Source organism: Vombatus ursinus, unplaced genomic scaffold, assembly GCF_900497805.2.
Source record: "Vombatus ursinus unplaced genomic scaffold, bare-nosed wombat genome assembly UNPS02009770.1, whole genome shotgun sequence".
In the NCBI taxonomy this organism is placed as follows: Eukaryota; Metazoa; Chordata; class Mammalia; order Diprotodontia; family Vombatidae; genus Vombatus; species Vombatus ursinus.
In genome coordinates, this window is record NW_020949548.1 from 17,762,285 (window position 1) to 17,776,764 (window position 14,480).

Below are 14,480 nucleotides of genomic sequence, written 5' to 3' on the forward strand. Positions count from 1 at the left end.
GCTCTATTGTTCTGGGTAATTCAGTGAGCTGGTCAATAATTATAATAATATCTCACATTTATATAGTACTTAGAGGTTTGTAGAGTGCTTTCTCTATGATATCTCATTTGACCTGGAGAACAATCCTTTTTGACTGCACTTGAGGTTTTCTTGTCAAAGATACTGCAGTGGTTTGCCATTTCCTTTTCCAGCTCATTTTACAGATAAGGAAACTGAGGCAAACAGGGTAAAGTGACTTGTCCAGTGTCACACAGCTAAAGTGTCTAAGGTCGGATTTGAACTCATGAAGATGAGTCTTCCTGACTCTAGGCCTGGCACTCTATCCACTGTGTCACCTAGCTGCAAATCCTTTGGGGTGGGGGTTATTATTTTCTCTATTTTATAGATGAAGAAAATGAGAATCAGAGACTCTAAGTGACTTGTGGGGGTCACACAGCTAGTAAGCATCAGAGGTGGGATTCCAACCCAGGTTCTCTTGATTCTAAACCTAGTCAGTGAGGGCTTCTCCCCCAACCTGGTCTCCAATTCTGTGAGGAAGATGGTAATGTATGTATGTGTGTAGGGAGGAGCAACCACTATGAGTCTTGGCTGAAGACCAAGGTTGTAGCAATTCTCTTTAGGGAATCTACCTCATGATGGTCACTGACACTGGAGTTCTGAATGCGGAAGCCTAGAGACATGACCACTAGGCCTCTTATTATAACTATTTAATAATGGCCATTCTTAAATATCACTTAATAACTATTATAAAATGTTATTTAATAATTATTGCACATAATTTCACAACTAAACAATGTTTAATAAATATTATTGAATCATTTAATTATTATTTAATAATAACTCACATTTATATAGTACTCAAAACCTTTCAAAGTAGTTTACATATGCAATCTCATTTGATTGTCACAATAACTCTGTGAAGGGTTTAATAATATTAAATGATTATTTAATAATTATTTAGTTTTATTTAATTACTTAATATTAGCATCCAAGGTCCCCTTTGAATTAGACGTAGAGATGTGGAGCAGAGTGATGCCATGTGTGCAGTTATATTGGAGCTGCTTCATTCATTCATTCATTCATTTACTTAACCAACACTAATTAAGTTCCTATTCTATACAAAATGCACCATGCTTAGTTTCAGGCCCAGAAAAACTAAAACATCTTGTTAGGTCCCAAAAGAACCTGTACCAAATGGGAACTTATTATTATGCTCCCTGGACCCGCTCTTTGTTCAAATGCTCTGATTTCCACTAACAGCACTGCCGTCCTTCAGATGGCCCCAGTGCAGCCTCAGCATTATCCCTGTGTCCTCCCCATGGCCTCTATATCCACTTGCCCGGCTCCTCTCACTCGCTCAGGCCCTCGTCCCCTTTCCCCCGAGCTATTGCAGAAGCCCCGAATTGGTCTCCCTGTTTCAAGACCAACAATCCTCCAATCCACACAGCTGCACAGGCTAACCAGATCACTCCTTGGCTGAACAATTTTCAGTGGCTCCTTAGCGCCTCCAGGACAACATACACATTCTTCAGCCTGGCACCTTTAAATCCCTCCATGATCTAACTTCCCCTGACCTTTCCAGGGTTATTTTACATCACTAGGCTCAAATCCTGCTTCTGACCCATACTGGCTGTACAATAACCCTGGACAAATGGCACAGGGGGCAGAGAGCTGGGCCCTGGAGTCAGGAAGACCTGAGTTCAAATCTAGCCTCAGACACTGTACAACCCTGGGTAATTCACTTAACTCCTCTGTCTACCTCAGTTTCCTTGACTATAAAATGGGGCTTACAGGGCTATTGTGGGGACCAAATGAGATATTTGTGAAATGTTTAGCACGTAGTAAGTACTCTATAAATGCTTCTTCCTTTCCCCTTCCCTGGGCTGTTGTGATGATCAGATGGGACAATGTTTAGCATACAGTAGGTGCTCTATAAATGCTTCTTCCATTCCCCTTGTCTGGGCTGTTGTGATGATCAGATGGGATAATGTTTAGCACACAGTAGGTGCTCTATAAATGCTTCTTCCTATCCCCTTCCCTGGGTTGTTGTAAGGATCAAATGAGGTAATATTTGTAAAGCACTTAACTCAGTGCCTGGAATTTCCTTCCTTCCCTCTTCAAACTCTCCTGTGTCCATCCTTATCCACTGCCTCCTTCTGCATGATGTAAGTAAGCTCTGTGAGGACAGAGCCTATGTCATTCTTTATGAAATCAGAGCGTTTGAACAAAGAACAAAGACGGATCCAGGGAGCATGATAATAAGTTCCCATTTGGTACAGGTTCTTTCGGGACCCAACAAGATGTTTTAGTTTTTCTGGGCCTGAAACTAAGAATGGTGCATTTTGTATAGAATAGAATATAATCCAATGTCTAGCACAGTGCTTGGCACAGAGAAGGCACTTAATGACCTCTTCACTGTGAGCTCCATGATAGCTTGCCTCCTTTTACCTCAGCCCCATTTGTCCCAAAGCCTGGTCCCCCTGACTCAAGGGAGTCCTCCAGCGCCCAACTGGAGAACATTTCTTTAACAGGTCTTGAGATGACATCTCCTCTACACCATTTTCTGTCCTGATGCCAGCTTTGAGATCCTAGGCTCATACATGGAGTCTAACTCAGTTCTTTTTTGAGGGATTATCTGGGAAACACTTCATTGTGACCTACAGCAAGAAACACTTGGCAAACCCAGCCTGGGAAAGCCTGGAGAGAAGAAGGCCATGGAAGGCGATGCTTCCATCAGCAAGATGACAGCCCCGCCAACTTTACCTCTCTGTTGATGTCTATGTCATATTCTTGAGGCTCTAGGTCCATCTCAGTCACGGGAGTAGCCTGTACTTTCAGCCAGCCATCCTCGTCTTTCTCCCCTCCTTGCATGGCTCTCTCAAGTAATTGCAAATCAAAGTCCTGTTCTCGCTTCCACTGGTAACAGACACAAAAGGGTTAAAAAGTGGTCACTGCCTCCTGCCAACTGAAACCTGCCCTTCCTTTGGGGGGACCCAGGCTGCTAGGAGTCATTATAGAAAAGCTGGACAGGAAAATGAAAAATCTCTGACCCTTTCAACAAACAGCCTGTTTCCCTAGGCTTAGCCTTTTAAGTAGTAAATAGCTGATGCCTATCTGGAACCTTGGGATTAACTACATTTACAAAACACAACTGGAGCTAGACCCAAAGGATGTCTGTTCACTCTAGGATACCAACTCAGAGCCATTCACCTCTGTTGGGATGAAGGCAAGCTGGGCGCCCAATTGGTAATTCTCAGCCCCTCAGCCAGGGCCTGATCCAAATCTCCCAATCAGCTGTACTGTGTAAATACCTTAGAGGATTGCCAGCTGGTGAGGCTAACAAATGCGGATGGTTGGAGTGGTATGGGGGAAACAGTGATGGATGTGGAGTCCAAGGACATAAGTCCAAATTTTGGCTCTGCTACTTATTACACATGGAACTCCACAAATTTTTCATCTTTATTTGGACTCCAGTTTCCTCATCTATGAAATGAGGGATAGAACTAAATAATCTCTAAGGTCCCCTCTTGCTCTAATCTATGATGTTAGGACAGTTACTACCAGCCCATGTGAGCCTATGGGCTCCTTTCTCAATTAAAAGACCAATATATTGGACTTGGAAAGAGGGAAAAACAAAGACCTTCACCAATCTTTTGGTAGAATGGGGATATTAGTGAATTCTTTCCACATATAATAGCTATTAAGATCAGCTAATGAGGCAGCCCATGGTGTAAGCTTATAGAACCCGAAGGTAGCTTTGGAGCTGAGTCACTCTGAAATTAGAGTGGGTTTATGTGGAATCGGTGAGGCCACTTTTAATTCAATGGCAAAAACCATGGGTACCTTAAAAACTATGCTCAGTCTGAGTTTTCTAATAACCCACTCCTGAATCTCCCGAAAATACTTTATGGTCAGCACTGGAAAGGCCAATTTCTACCTTCTTGTGTCCTAAAAAGTATTAACGCTGACCATGTTATTGTGAATTGTGAAAAAGGCTTTTCCATGCCTTTCTTCTCTTAGACAGTAGCAGATGTCCATCTTCTCCCTTCCCCCTGTCCCCTCCTACCCCAAAGAGTCCTAGGCACATCTGTCAACAATGCTAATGACAATAATAATGAAGATAAGATCGGCCGATTTCAACCTATTCACGCACAAGCTTTCCATACTGTATATTTAAACGGTCATTGCTCTCTCTTTGGTGAATGATTCTGAATGTTTGAAATGATTAGGATGTTGAAGCTCTTGTGATAGAGAAATCATGCAATGATTCTCAAAGAAGACATGCCGTTTTTTCCAGTCTTGGAAGAGTGATAGTCACTCTTTTAAGCCAGGCTTGATTACCTCCATAAAAAGAAGAGGACCTCTTTATTCTACGGTGCGGCCTAGTAAGAAACATATCAATCCATTATCATCAAGCAACATTTTTATTGGTGTCAATGCAGAGACTTATACATGTGTTTCTTCCAAAAAAAAAACAACCCAACAATAAAAAACCCACAAGAAGCTACTCAAGAGTCAGTCTGTATCTGTATTCTTTCTACATTTTGAGACACCTGGTTGCAAAAAAACAAAACAAAACAAAAAAGGCAATGTTATCTTATTTGGTCAGTAACCCACACACTGAGGCTGAGAGAGCCAGTGGACATCAGCAGCTCTGTACACGTCAGTGCCCCTGGAGCTCACCTCTCTGGCCACTAAATTAATAGCTACAAATAGGCTGCTTGACTACAGGTGGGGGGGAGCATGTTTTGATACTCACTCCAATCATTAATTATTGTCAACACAATAGCAAAAGGTGTCATTAAGAAACTGTGCGCATATATCAGATGAACTAGAATGACAAAAAAAAATACTTAGACTCAGCATAGCTCACTGGAATATGCAAAGATTGTGAACATATTTATGCTTTCCAGGGTGAAGGACTTCACTCGGATAAACATGTGTTGCCTAGCTCTCCGCTAGTATTCCCTAGAAGGGAACAGATCAGCAATGCAGAGACTTAGAGACAAGTGAACCACAAATCAGCATTACTGGGCTGGGCAGCAGAGGATGCTAGACAAGGACTGAAGGAGAGGGAGAAGTCACACTTGGGGTGGGGGATCGGCTATGCTATTGAGGCAGAGCTGCTAATGCAATGAAGCCTGGTAAAAACAGAGTGGGCTAGTTATGAAATGTCCAACACAAATTAGAAGCTTCTGTAAACAAAACAGGCGACATTAGAGGCATGATGAGCAATAACTCTAAAAGCAGGAAAACTTGTGCAATGAATTAGGTAAGGAGGAATCAGGCTAAATATCTAGGGAAACACATTATTAAACACAAAACACACAACTGAACTAAAATGGGGAGGGGAGAAAGAGAGAGAAAGAGAGAAAGAGAGAGAGAGAGGGAGGGAGGGAGGGAGGGAGGAGACAGACAGAAAGAGAGAAGAGACAGACAGACAGACAGACAGCAGACAGACAGACATCTAATACTACTGTGCCATTTAGACTCCTGGGAATCAGGACACTCCCTTTGTTAGCTTGGCTTCGGTTAGTGACCCAGGGGAGCATCACAAACTCCCATATTCTCTGCTTGAGCCCAAGCATGTCCTGGCTTCCGAAGGAACTATTCAGATCCCTCCTGAAGCCATAGTTCACTAAAAGAGCCCCAGCACATATCCAGAGCCCCTCCTGTGACACACACTTTGAAGTTTCCAGGGACGGTTACTTCATTTTGCTCCTTCTCTAGCAAATTACTGGGATCCCTCTTCCATCCGCCACACAAAATCAGTCATAACGTTCTGAAAGGCTGATAGAGAATTCCTAGAATGGCCTCTCCAGGAAATTCTTGAAATAAACTCTAGACTGACTAAGTCTCTCTAGACATCTCCTATCCACTAAGAAGCTCTCTCTCTGTTTCTCTCTCTCTCTCTCTCTCCCTCCCTTTCTCTCTTTCTCTCTCTCTGTATCATCTCCCATTCCATTTTTTGACCATCTTTCCCCTGCTCAAACACAGCCCTCATTTTGAGGAGAAAACCTTAACCAGGACTACTGGCGCTGCTGAAGCAGACAGCTCGCTCAGGCAGAGTTCGGAAGCCCTGCTTTAAAGTGTGAAGGGGGGAGGCACAAGCAGCCCAGTCCTCCTAGTAACATACTGAGCCGAGGTCTCCAGGGCTGGGACGGCTGAACATGTGGGACGAGGACACACTCTGTTTCTCGCCCTGGCTCAGCGTCTTCTTGCGCTCCCGGACGAGGGCCTTCTGGTGCCGCTTCATCCTCTCCAGCTGCTCCTCAGCGCTCATCTTGCCCCTCAGGTGGTCTCCAGAATACAGACGTTCCAAGGCACTCTTGGGTCTCTGGGAAGGAGGCATGTGACAGACAGAACACACAACCTCAGAGGCTGAGAGCCCAAAACACAGAAGGACTCAGACCGCCAGGACTAACTTCTAGCCCTGTGGCCTCTTCAGAACACTTTCACAGAGAATAATCTCAGGGACAGAAGACACCTCAGAGGTATATAATCCAATCCAGCAAGCATCGTGCTAGGTGCTGGGGAGACAAACTGGAATTTTAGAAAATAGTCCCTGCCCTCATGGAGCTTCCATTCTAGTGGCAGGAAATAGCATGTCAGCAAAACGAGTAGGTGTATAATTAACTGAGGAGGATGAAGCAGACACTAATACTAGAGGAAATGAGCTGGGCCTTAAACCAGAGGAGGGGGAAGAGTATGCTGAGGCATGGGGACAGCCTAGGCAAAAGCATGGAGGAAAGCTGAGATTAGGAAGAAATAAGGAGGCCAGTTTGGGTGTAATATGGAATGTGGGAGAGAGAAGAGTAGGAAATAAGCCTGAAAAGGTTGGCTGGAGCCAGGCTGGGAAGGCCATGGGAGCCAGCGGCATGGCACAGTCAGACTGCGTTATAGGAAGTTTATTTCAGCAGCTGTGTGGAGGATAGTTTGGTCCCATTTGCACCCAAGCAGGGAACCTTCTACATCATGATGCAATGGGAAGAATGAAGGCTATGGAGTCAGCTGTCCTGGGTTTGAATCCCGGTTCTACCATTAGGAAATCACTGTACTTCTCTGGCCCTCGGTTCCTTCTTCTGTAAGACAAGTGGGCCAGACCTCTGAAGTCCCTTCCTGCTCTAACTCCAAGATCCTATGAATTTCTATCTTCAACAGTTGGTTCAGACAGCCTCTCTCTGTGTCTGGACTCTCAAATATGCCAAGGACTTGTGATTTCTTTAGCAAGAGGGAACCCTCCCTGCCAGCTCAGAATACTATTAGGCAGTAACTCCAGAGCTAAGTCCTAGAGAGTTGTGTGAAATTGAAAGAGGGTAAGGGACGTGTCCAGGGTCACACAGCTAGTCAGTGTTTGAACCAGGATCTGAAGGTGGGTCTTACTGCAAGCCTTGCGCCTTCAGGCATCCTTGACTCTTAATTATTACAACATTTTTCCTTTTATCAAGTTGAAATCTGCCTCCACAACTTGTATCTGCTCAAAGGGCTTCTAGTCTTGCCCTCTGAGGACAAGCAAGATAAATATAATCCATCTATCATTTGATGGATAGCCTCGAGGATCTTGGAAGACTGTGAAGATGGCCTCCTGAAGTCTCTCCTTCTGCAGGTTAACCCTCCTATGTTCCTTCAATTGGTCCTCCCGTGACATGGGTCCTTCACCATCCCTGTAACCACTCTCTGGCTTGTCGACGCTCCCCTTCTAAGCACATGAACATCTAGAACCGAGCACGATACTTTGGAGGACAGCCAGGCTAGCCTCTCCCCTTGTCCTGGCTAAGACAGCCTGGGATCCCATTAGTTTTTCCAGCTGCTGGGGTGTCAATGACCTATACTACTCACTTTCAAGGGCAGCCATGTGGCACAGCGGTTAGAGCTTCCAGTCAGGAAGACCTGAATTCAAATGGGTTTGGAATCAGGAAAAATCATCTTCCTGAGTTTAAATCTAGCCTCAGATACTTATCAGCTGTGTGACCCTGGGCCAGTCTCTTAACCCTGTTTGCCTCAGTTTCCTCATCTGTAAAATGAGCTGGAAAAGGAAAGGGCAAACAACTCCAGTATCTTTGCCAAGAAAACCCCAAATGGGGCCATGGAGAGGCAGACATGACTGAAAAACAACTGAACTGAACTGACTCTTAAAATACCATCATTGGTACAGATGATGAAGTACCGCGATTCTTAAGTCCCAGCCCTGGAGAGATTTCTACTAGATTTATAGAGATTCTTAACCTGAAGTCTACATTGTGATTATTCTATTTTACTATAATTGGTTTCTTTTGTAATCCTATGTATTTTATTTTACACATTTAAAAACAATTTTCTGAGTACAGTTTCATAGGTTTCACCAGACATTGACAATAAAAAAGGTTAGGAACAACGGAATCAGAATTTGCCAGATGGGAAAAGAATACAGTTGGGCTGCACAGGCAGGTAAGGGCCTCCTTGAAGCTCTACACAGTTTCTTTCTTTTGCAGACCACAGAGATGGGCAGAATGGTGAAGAAGTTGGCTATTCTTCTGACCCACACTCACTGTGGTACCCTGAGCAAGTCAGTAACCTCTCAGGGCCTCAGGAAACTCTTTAAGACAGACAATTAATTAAATTAATGTTTAAGATAATTAGTTTTAAAACAGGATTTATTAAGTAGTATTATGTGCCAGGTACCATACTCTAGAGATATAAAGGGAGAGAAAACCAGTGCCTGCCTTCAAGGTACTTGACTTCTAATGGGAGAGATAACATGGAAATGACTAAAGACAGAAGGAAGGCAGTTTGGATTAGCAGCCAGGGAGAACAGAAAAGGCTTGCAGAAGGTGGGATCTAAGCTGAGTGTTGAAGGAAGCCTGAGAAACTAAGAGGGGGCGGTGAAGGGGCAAAGTATGCTGAGGGACAATAGAGTACAGAGGAATAATATAGACAGATGTTGATGGAGGAAGGCTTCTTATCTGGAGATCGCTCTGAAAATAAATCCTAAGTCCTGTCCTGCTCCCCTATCCCAAATGTAGCTGGAGCAGTACCTCTTGGGAAGCACAGATTTGGGCAACCTGACCCCCAGCGTGGGCCTGGTAAGTAGGGTCATCCAGAGACTTTCATGCCCCTGCCCGTCCCACCCCTGCCCCAAGTTCAAGTGAACCTCGTCTACTCTCATCCCCACTCCTGAATGACTGAGGAGTCTTGGTTCCCAGGAAATGCTTGGAAGGATGCGAGATTTTAGGGCTGGGAAGACAGTGGGAAGTACACTGATTTTGGAGTCAGAGGACCTGGATTTGAACTCTATCAAGTGACTACCTGTGTATCCTTGGCCACATTTCTTTACCTTTCTCAGTTTCTTCATCTGTTAAAAAAAAAATGGTAGGTTGACTAGACTGTCTTGGAGGTTTCTTTAGGTTTAGCTGTATAATCTTGTGATTAAAAAAAATTCTAATTTAAATTTTTTAAAAAATTATTTAAATTTTAATTTTAATTTAATTTTAATTTTAAAAGGCTTTATAGCTGTTCTCTTTTTTTCTCTCCATATCTGTCACTGCTCACCAACTAATCTTAAGATTCTTAAGATCTTAAGAAGTTATTTTTCCTACCTCTAGGGAGGAACCTATCTAGCCCGTCTTAGATAACTGACCCCAGGAAAGAGGGTTTGGAAGATGGTGCTGCCAAAAGAAACATGATTTGAGCACAGGACAGGGAGGGTGGAAGCCCTGACAGGGCCACAAGCAAGCTTCTGACCACAGGATGGAAAGCCTGGGCTGTCCTGCAGAGGTTACCTTTGAGCTTTCCGCATTTAATCCCCTCCTGAGTGTAACGTAGGAAGGGATGGTAGATGATTGCTGGAGCCTGGATGTGGAGCCGGAAAAACCTGTGCAATGGAAGGAGAGGGAGAAAAAGAAATGGGCTCAGATGCCTTGGCAAAGAAGCTTCGTACACAGACAACATGCCCCCCCACACCCCCTGAGGACCAGCCCGGACCTGCCTAATATCTCCCCTTCTCTGCTGCTCTGGAACGGGAAAAGCTGAGGGAGCTCCAGCCAAGAATCTCCCTTTTCCCCTTCTTCCTCTTCATTTGAGAGCTCTGCATGTGTCCAGGAACAACCCTAAAGCCCTTACAGTTTGGCGTGCTCAGCTCAGCAGCCTATCCTTCTCCACATGGAAGGGGGCCAGAAGGAGAGGACCGGAAGCACTGAATAAATATTCCTCTAGAAGAAAGACTATGATTCAGTGCAAAGAGAAACTGATGGACAGTGAAGAGACCTGGGTTTTCATGGTAGGTATGTCTGTGTGTCTTTGAGCAAGCCACTTTCCTTCTCTTTAGGACTCAGTTTCTTCTTCAGGAAGTTTCAGAAAGAGGCAGAATACTTCCTCGGTGTGCTTGAGAGGCCTGACTAAGGGAATCCACCTAGCCTCTCCAGCCACGCACAGCTCAAAGGGCCCTGACTGTTTTGCATGATTTTATACATGTAAAATTGATATAAAATTGCTAGTCTTCTCAAGGAGGGGAGAGGGAGAGAATTTGGAGCTAAATTTTTTTTAAAATGATTGTCAAAAAATTGTTTTGCATGTAATTGGGAAATATTTAATTATATGTGTATATACATACATATACATACATATGTATGTATATGTGTATATATGTTTGTGTGTATATGTATATGTATATGTGTATATATGTATATGCCACAAAGGGCTCCAATTAAGGAGGTCCCAAGGCCACAGGTTCATAGACTTATGAGCTGGAGGGGACCTTAGTGGTCATTTACAACAGCTCTGTAATTTTAGAGAGGAGGAAATTAATAAACAAGTATTTAAGTGCCTACTATGTGTTTCTAGCTAGGTACTGGAAACTGTGACTCAGAGAGGTTAGGGGACTTGCTGAATGTCACACAGGTTGTGAAGAACAGGACCTCTATCTCCAAATCCAACACTCCAGGTGTCTGTGAATAGCTGGGGAGATTCCTTACTGGACTAGGAGTCCAATAAGGACTAGGACAAGTCCCAAGTTTTTTCTGGGAGGTAGTGCCTAGGAAACTAGCTGCCAAACCAGCTTTCCCCATGAGGTGGGGAAAGAGCCTTCCAGCACCTTTCATGAGCCTCATACTGATGAAGGAGAGGGCGTCTCCCCCAGCTCCTGGCCTGGGCTCCACCTTATGGCTTTTATCAAGCTCAATTCTCAGGGGCACTCAGTGAATAGCTCCTGGGGGGGTCACTCTAAGGGCAAAGATCCCTGAAACCTATACTGGGGCTTTGGGTCAGAAGGACTCTGATTTCTGAAGCTCTCAGCCATATTCTATTGCTTTGCCAGCCCCTAGAAGGCTGATGTCTTGGGAGACAGCTGCCTTCACTCCCCAGACCAAACCTGAGCCTGGAGCTGGCAGACCTGAGGTCCAGGTCCCATTTAATAAGGCTGGCAGCAGACCTGTCATAGTGGATCCCAAGTAACATAGATACACACACCTTCTCTCAAGGAAAATTCAGCTCAATCCAATAAGCATACACTAAATGCTTAGAAAAAGGAGTTAACTATTCGGGGCAAAATACAGGGTGCTGTGCTTGGGGTCTAGAAGACAAGAGTTCAAATTCTGTCTCACATACTTAATACCTATGGGACTCTGGACAAGTCATTTAACGTCTCAGCCTCAGCTTGCTCATCTGTAAAATGGGGATAATAATAGTACCTGCCTCACAGGGTAGTTGTGAGGATCAACTGAGATAATATTTGTAAATGCCCTGCAAACCTTACATTTTTATACAATGCTAATTATTATCAACTATTATTATCATTATCAAAAAAGGACAAAGCTTAGCTCTCCTCTCGAAGACAGCTAGGGCCCACCTTACCTCTCCCAGGTAGTGTCTGGTAGCCACTGTCAGGGCCCACAAATCCAAGGGAGGGCTGATTCATGTCACCACTGAGGGATGCCAGCTCTGGCTCACTCATATAGGAACGAAGCTCAACCTATAGGAAGCAGATGCAGAGCTGGTCATCCCTAAGCCCAGGGTTCATACGAAGAGCCTAACAAATGCAGCAAGGCCCACAGCCCTCCAATTCAGCCTCCAAAGGCTCTGCTGTCTGTCCCTTCCTTCCTGGCTCCCAGATTCCTACCCCCGGATGATGAGTGGCTGTGACTATCTCCTACCCAACTCTCACCTTGGAATCCCCATTCACACACTGCCCCAGTTCCCGGTCTCTCTTCCTCTCATCAGACTGACGCTTGAGGCCCCTCACGGAGGTGTGGCGGATGATGGTGGCTTCCCGAGGAAGAGGAGGCACGGCTGGAGGTGGGTCCTCAGGGCTGTATTGCTCAGGAAGGGGGGGTCGGGGTGGTGCCTCATCTTCCTGTTTAGTAGAATAAAAGTGGAATAATCCCTTGGTATCCAACACATAGAAATGAAACACTCGAGATGGGCCAGGAAATTCTTTTTTTCTCTTCTCTCTTCAGCATTTTTTTTCTCCCTTGTTCCCTCATTTAAAACAAAACAAATTCCCACATTGGCCGTGTCTAATAATGTGTATCTCGTTCCACCCCGAGTCCATCCCTTCTCCATCAGGAGGTAGGTAGATGAGTTCATCATTAATCCCCTGGAATTATGGTTGGTCAATCCATTGGTCAGAGTTCTGAAGGCTTTTAAAGTTCTTTGTCTTTATAAATGTTACTGTTATTGTAAGCCTTGTTCTCCTGGTTCTTCTCACTTCACTCTGCATCAATTCCTACTAATCTTCTCAGGTTTCTCTGAACCTGCCCCTTTTCTCATTTATTATGGCACAATTACATTCATATACCACAATTGGTTTACATTTGCAATTTTCCTTTGGTTAACAGTCCTTGGCCACTACAAAAAGAGCTGCTATAAATGGGCTTAGGGATCCTAAAAGAAGGTCATTAGGTGGGCATTGTCATCAAAGTAGAAAAGCATCAATACCCTGCCTTTGCTCACTACCATTCACGCCAGGCCAGTAAATATTTTATGCCAGGGGACTCTCGAAGGTGTTCATGTTTGGGGGCCCAACCCCTCCCACTGAGGCGGTACAGTAGAGTATTACAGATAAGAAAACCCAAGGATCATAGAGGCTAAGTAGCTTGAACTCAGGACATACAATGAGCCAGCAGACACTCGGTCCACTGCTCTTGGCATTCCACAATAAACAATGCCTTATTCCTCCTGTCTACCCTCTTTGTGGTGACTTCCCTAGGGTAGGGAACAGATTAGCAAATCGTTCCCACTTATTAACAAGCTTAGAATACCATGGAGCCCACTGTATGAAAGATTTCTAGCCAACAGCATAGGTCTTGTGGGACGTGGGCTCCCTGTTATTCCATGAACAGCAAATCTTTTAACCCGCTTTGGTGCAATGTGCAGATCAGCGGGTGGATAAAAAGTCTAGGGGTCTCTGCAGGGCCCTGGTCTTTCCCTCTACTCTGTGTGTGGCTACAAACTCTTTTGTGACCCAGTGTCTGTGGGTTGAACCTCCAGACCTTGTGGGTGGCTCACAGCAAACACACACTGGGCATCCCACATTGTCTGCTGTGAATGTGACTGTTTTTCCTAAAATGTCCCGTCTGTGGTATTTGATGAGGGCTGTGGTTTCTTGGTACATCAATGGAACATCACTTGGCTGCCACAAAAGTGGGAGGGCTCTTCCTAATTCCCTTCATCCCCTCCCCCTCCCCAGGCCTACTTTTCTTTCTCCTTTGACTGGGTTCTGCCTAATTCAGCACAGGGATCTAGAGATTCCCTTTGCCTTGCTTCCTCCTCCAATGCCAGCACATTTTTTTAAATTTGTGAAATTAGAGCCTGAATCTGAACAACTGCTTCCTCTCATTTCCAATCCCCCCTCTGGGTTACGATTTAAGTGAGAACAATAGTGTCCACCTGAAGACACTGGCACAGTGTCTGAGAAGATGCCACATACCCTGGGGGCACTCTGAGGACTGTCCAATGATACAGCCCTATCGGCCACATACTGGCAACACATTCAGGCCTTTTTCAGCATGGTGTTCATTTATATCTGTTTCTAGGCCAGGTTAATTTCTGTGTCATCCAAACCCGTGGGCTCTGATCCCACATGGGTTCTATCTTCCAGGCCCCCATTCTGGGAGGCACCTCTCCTTGGCCACATATTGAGCTCTGCCCTGAGTGGGGGGAGGGGGGGGAAGCACCTCTATAGTCATCGAGGCCAGAATCATTCCCATGGACAGAAGAGATAACTATTTCATGTTACTTTTATGGTTGTCTACAACTCCACAGATGATTCAATGGGCAGTGGAGAGATGCATGCATCGTTAAGTAGGCTAGAAGACCTTACCAGCAATGACCTGGGCATGAGAAGTGTCCCAAACAGTGGAACAGTGAAAAATGTGCTGTATTTGGGGGTCAAAAGACCTAGGTTCACATCCGGACTCTTTCGCTTAATACTTGTATGATCTTGGGCTAATTATTTAAACCTCTCTGAGGTTTATCTATAAGATGGGAGAGGGGATGGATAAAGTGGC

The 14,480-nt window shown here is 44.8% G+C and overlaps 1 protein-coding gene across 7 annotated transcripts in view; it reads right to left on the reverse strand.

Annotated features, from left to right (window-relative positions):
- The window catches only part of PLEKHA7 (pleckstrin homology domain containing A7), a 155,238-nt gene that overhangs the window by 11,198 nt on the left and 129,560 nt on the right, over positions 1–14,480 (reverse strand). For all 7 annotated transcript variants that reach the window (XM_027852608.1, XM_027852613.1, XM_027852612.1 and 4 more), the window contains 5 exons: positions 12,137–12,325; positions 11,827–11,944; positions 9,759–9,850; positions 6,137–6,337; positions 2,764–2,916 (listed from right to left, as the gene is read on the reverse strand). In XM_027852608.1, coding sequence (XP_027708409.1) covers positions 2,764–2,916; positions 6,137–6,337; positions 9,759–9,850; positions 11,827–11,944; positions 12,137–12,325 — 753 coding nt within the window. The remainder of the gene's footprint in view (positions 1–2,763; positions 2,917–6,136; positions 6,338–9,758; positions 9,851–11,826; positions 11,945–12,136; positions 12,326–14,480) is intronic.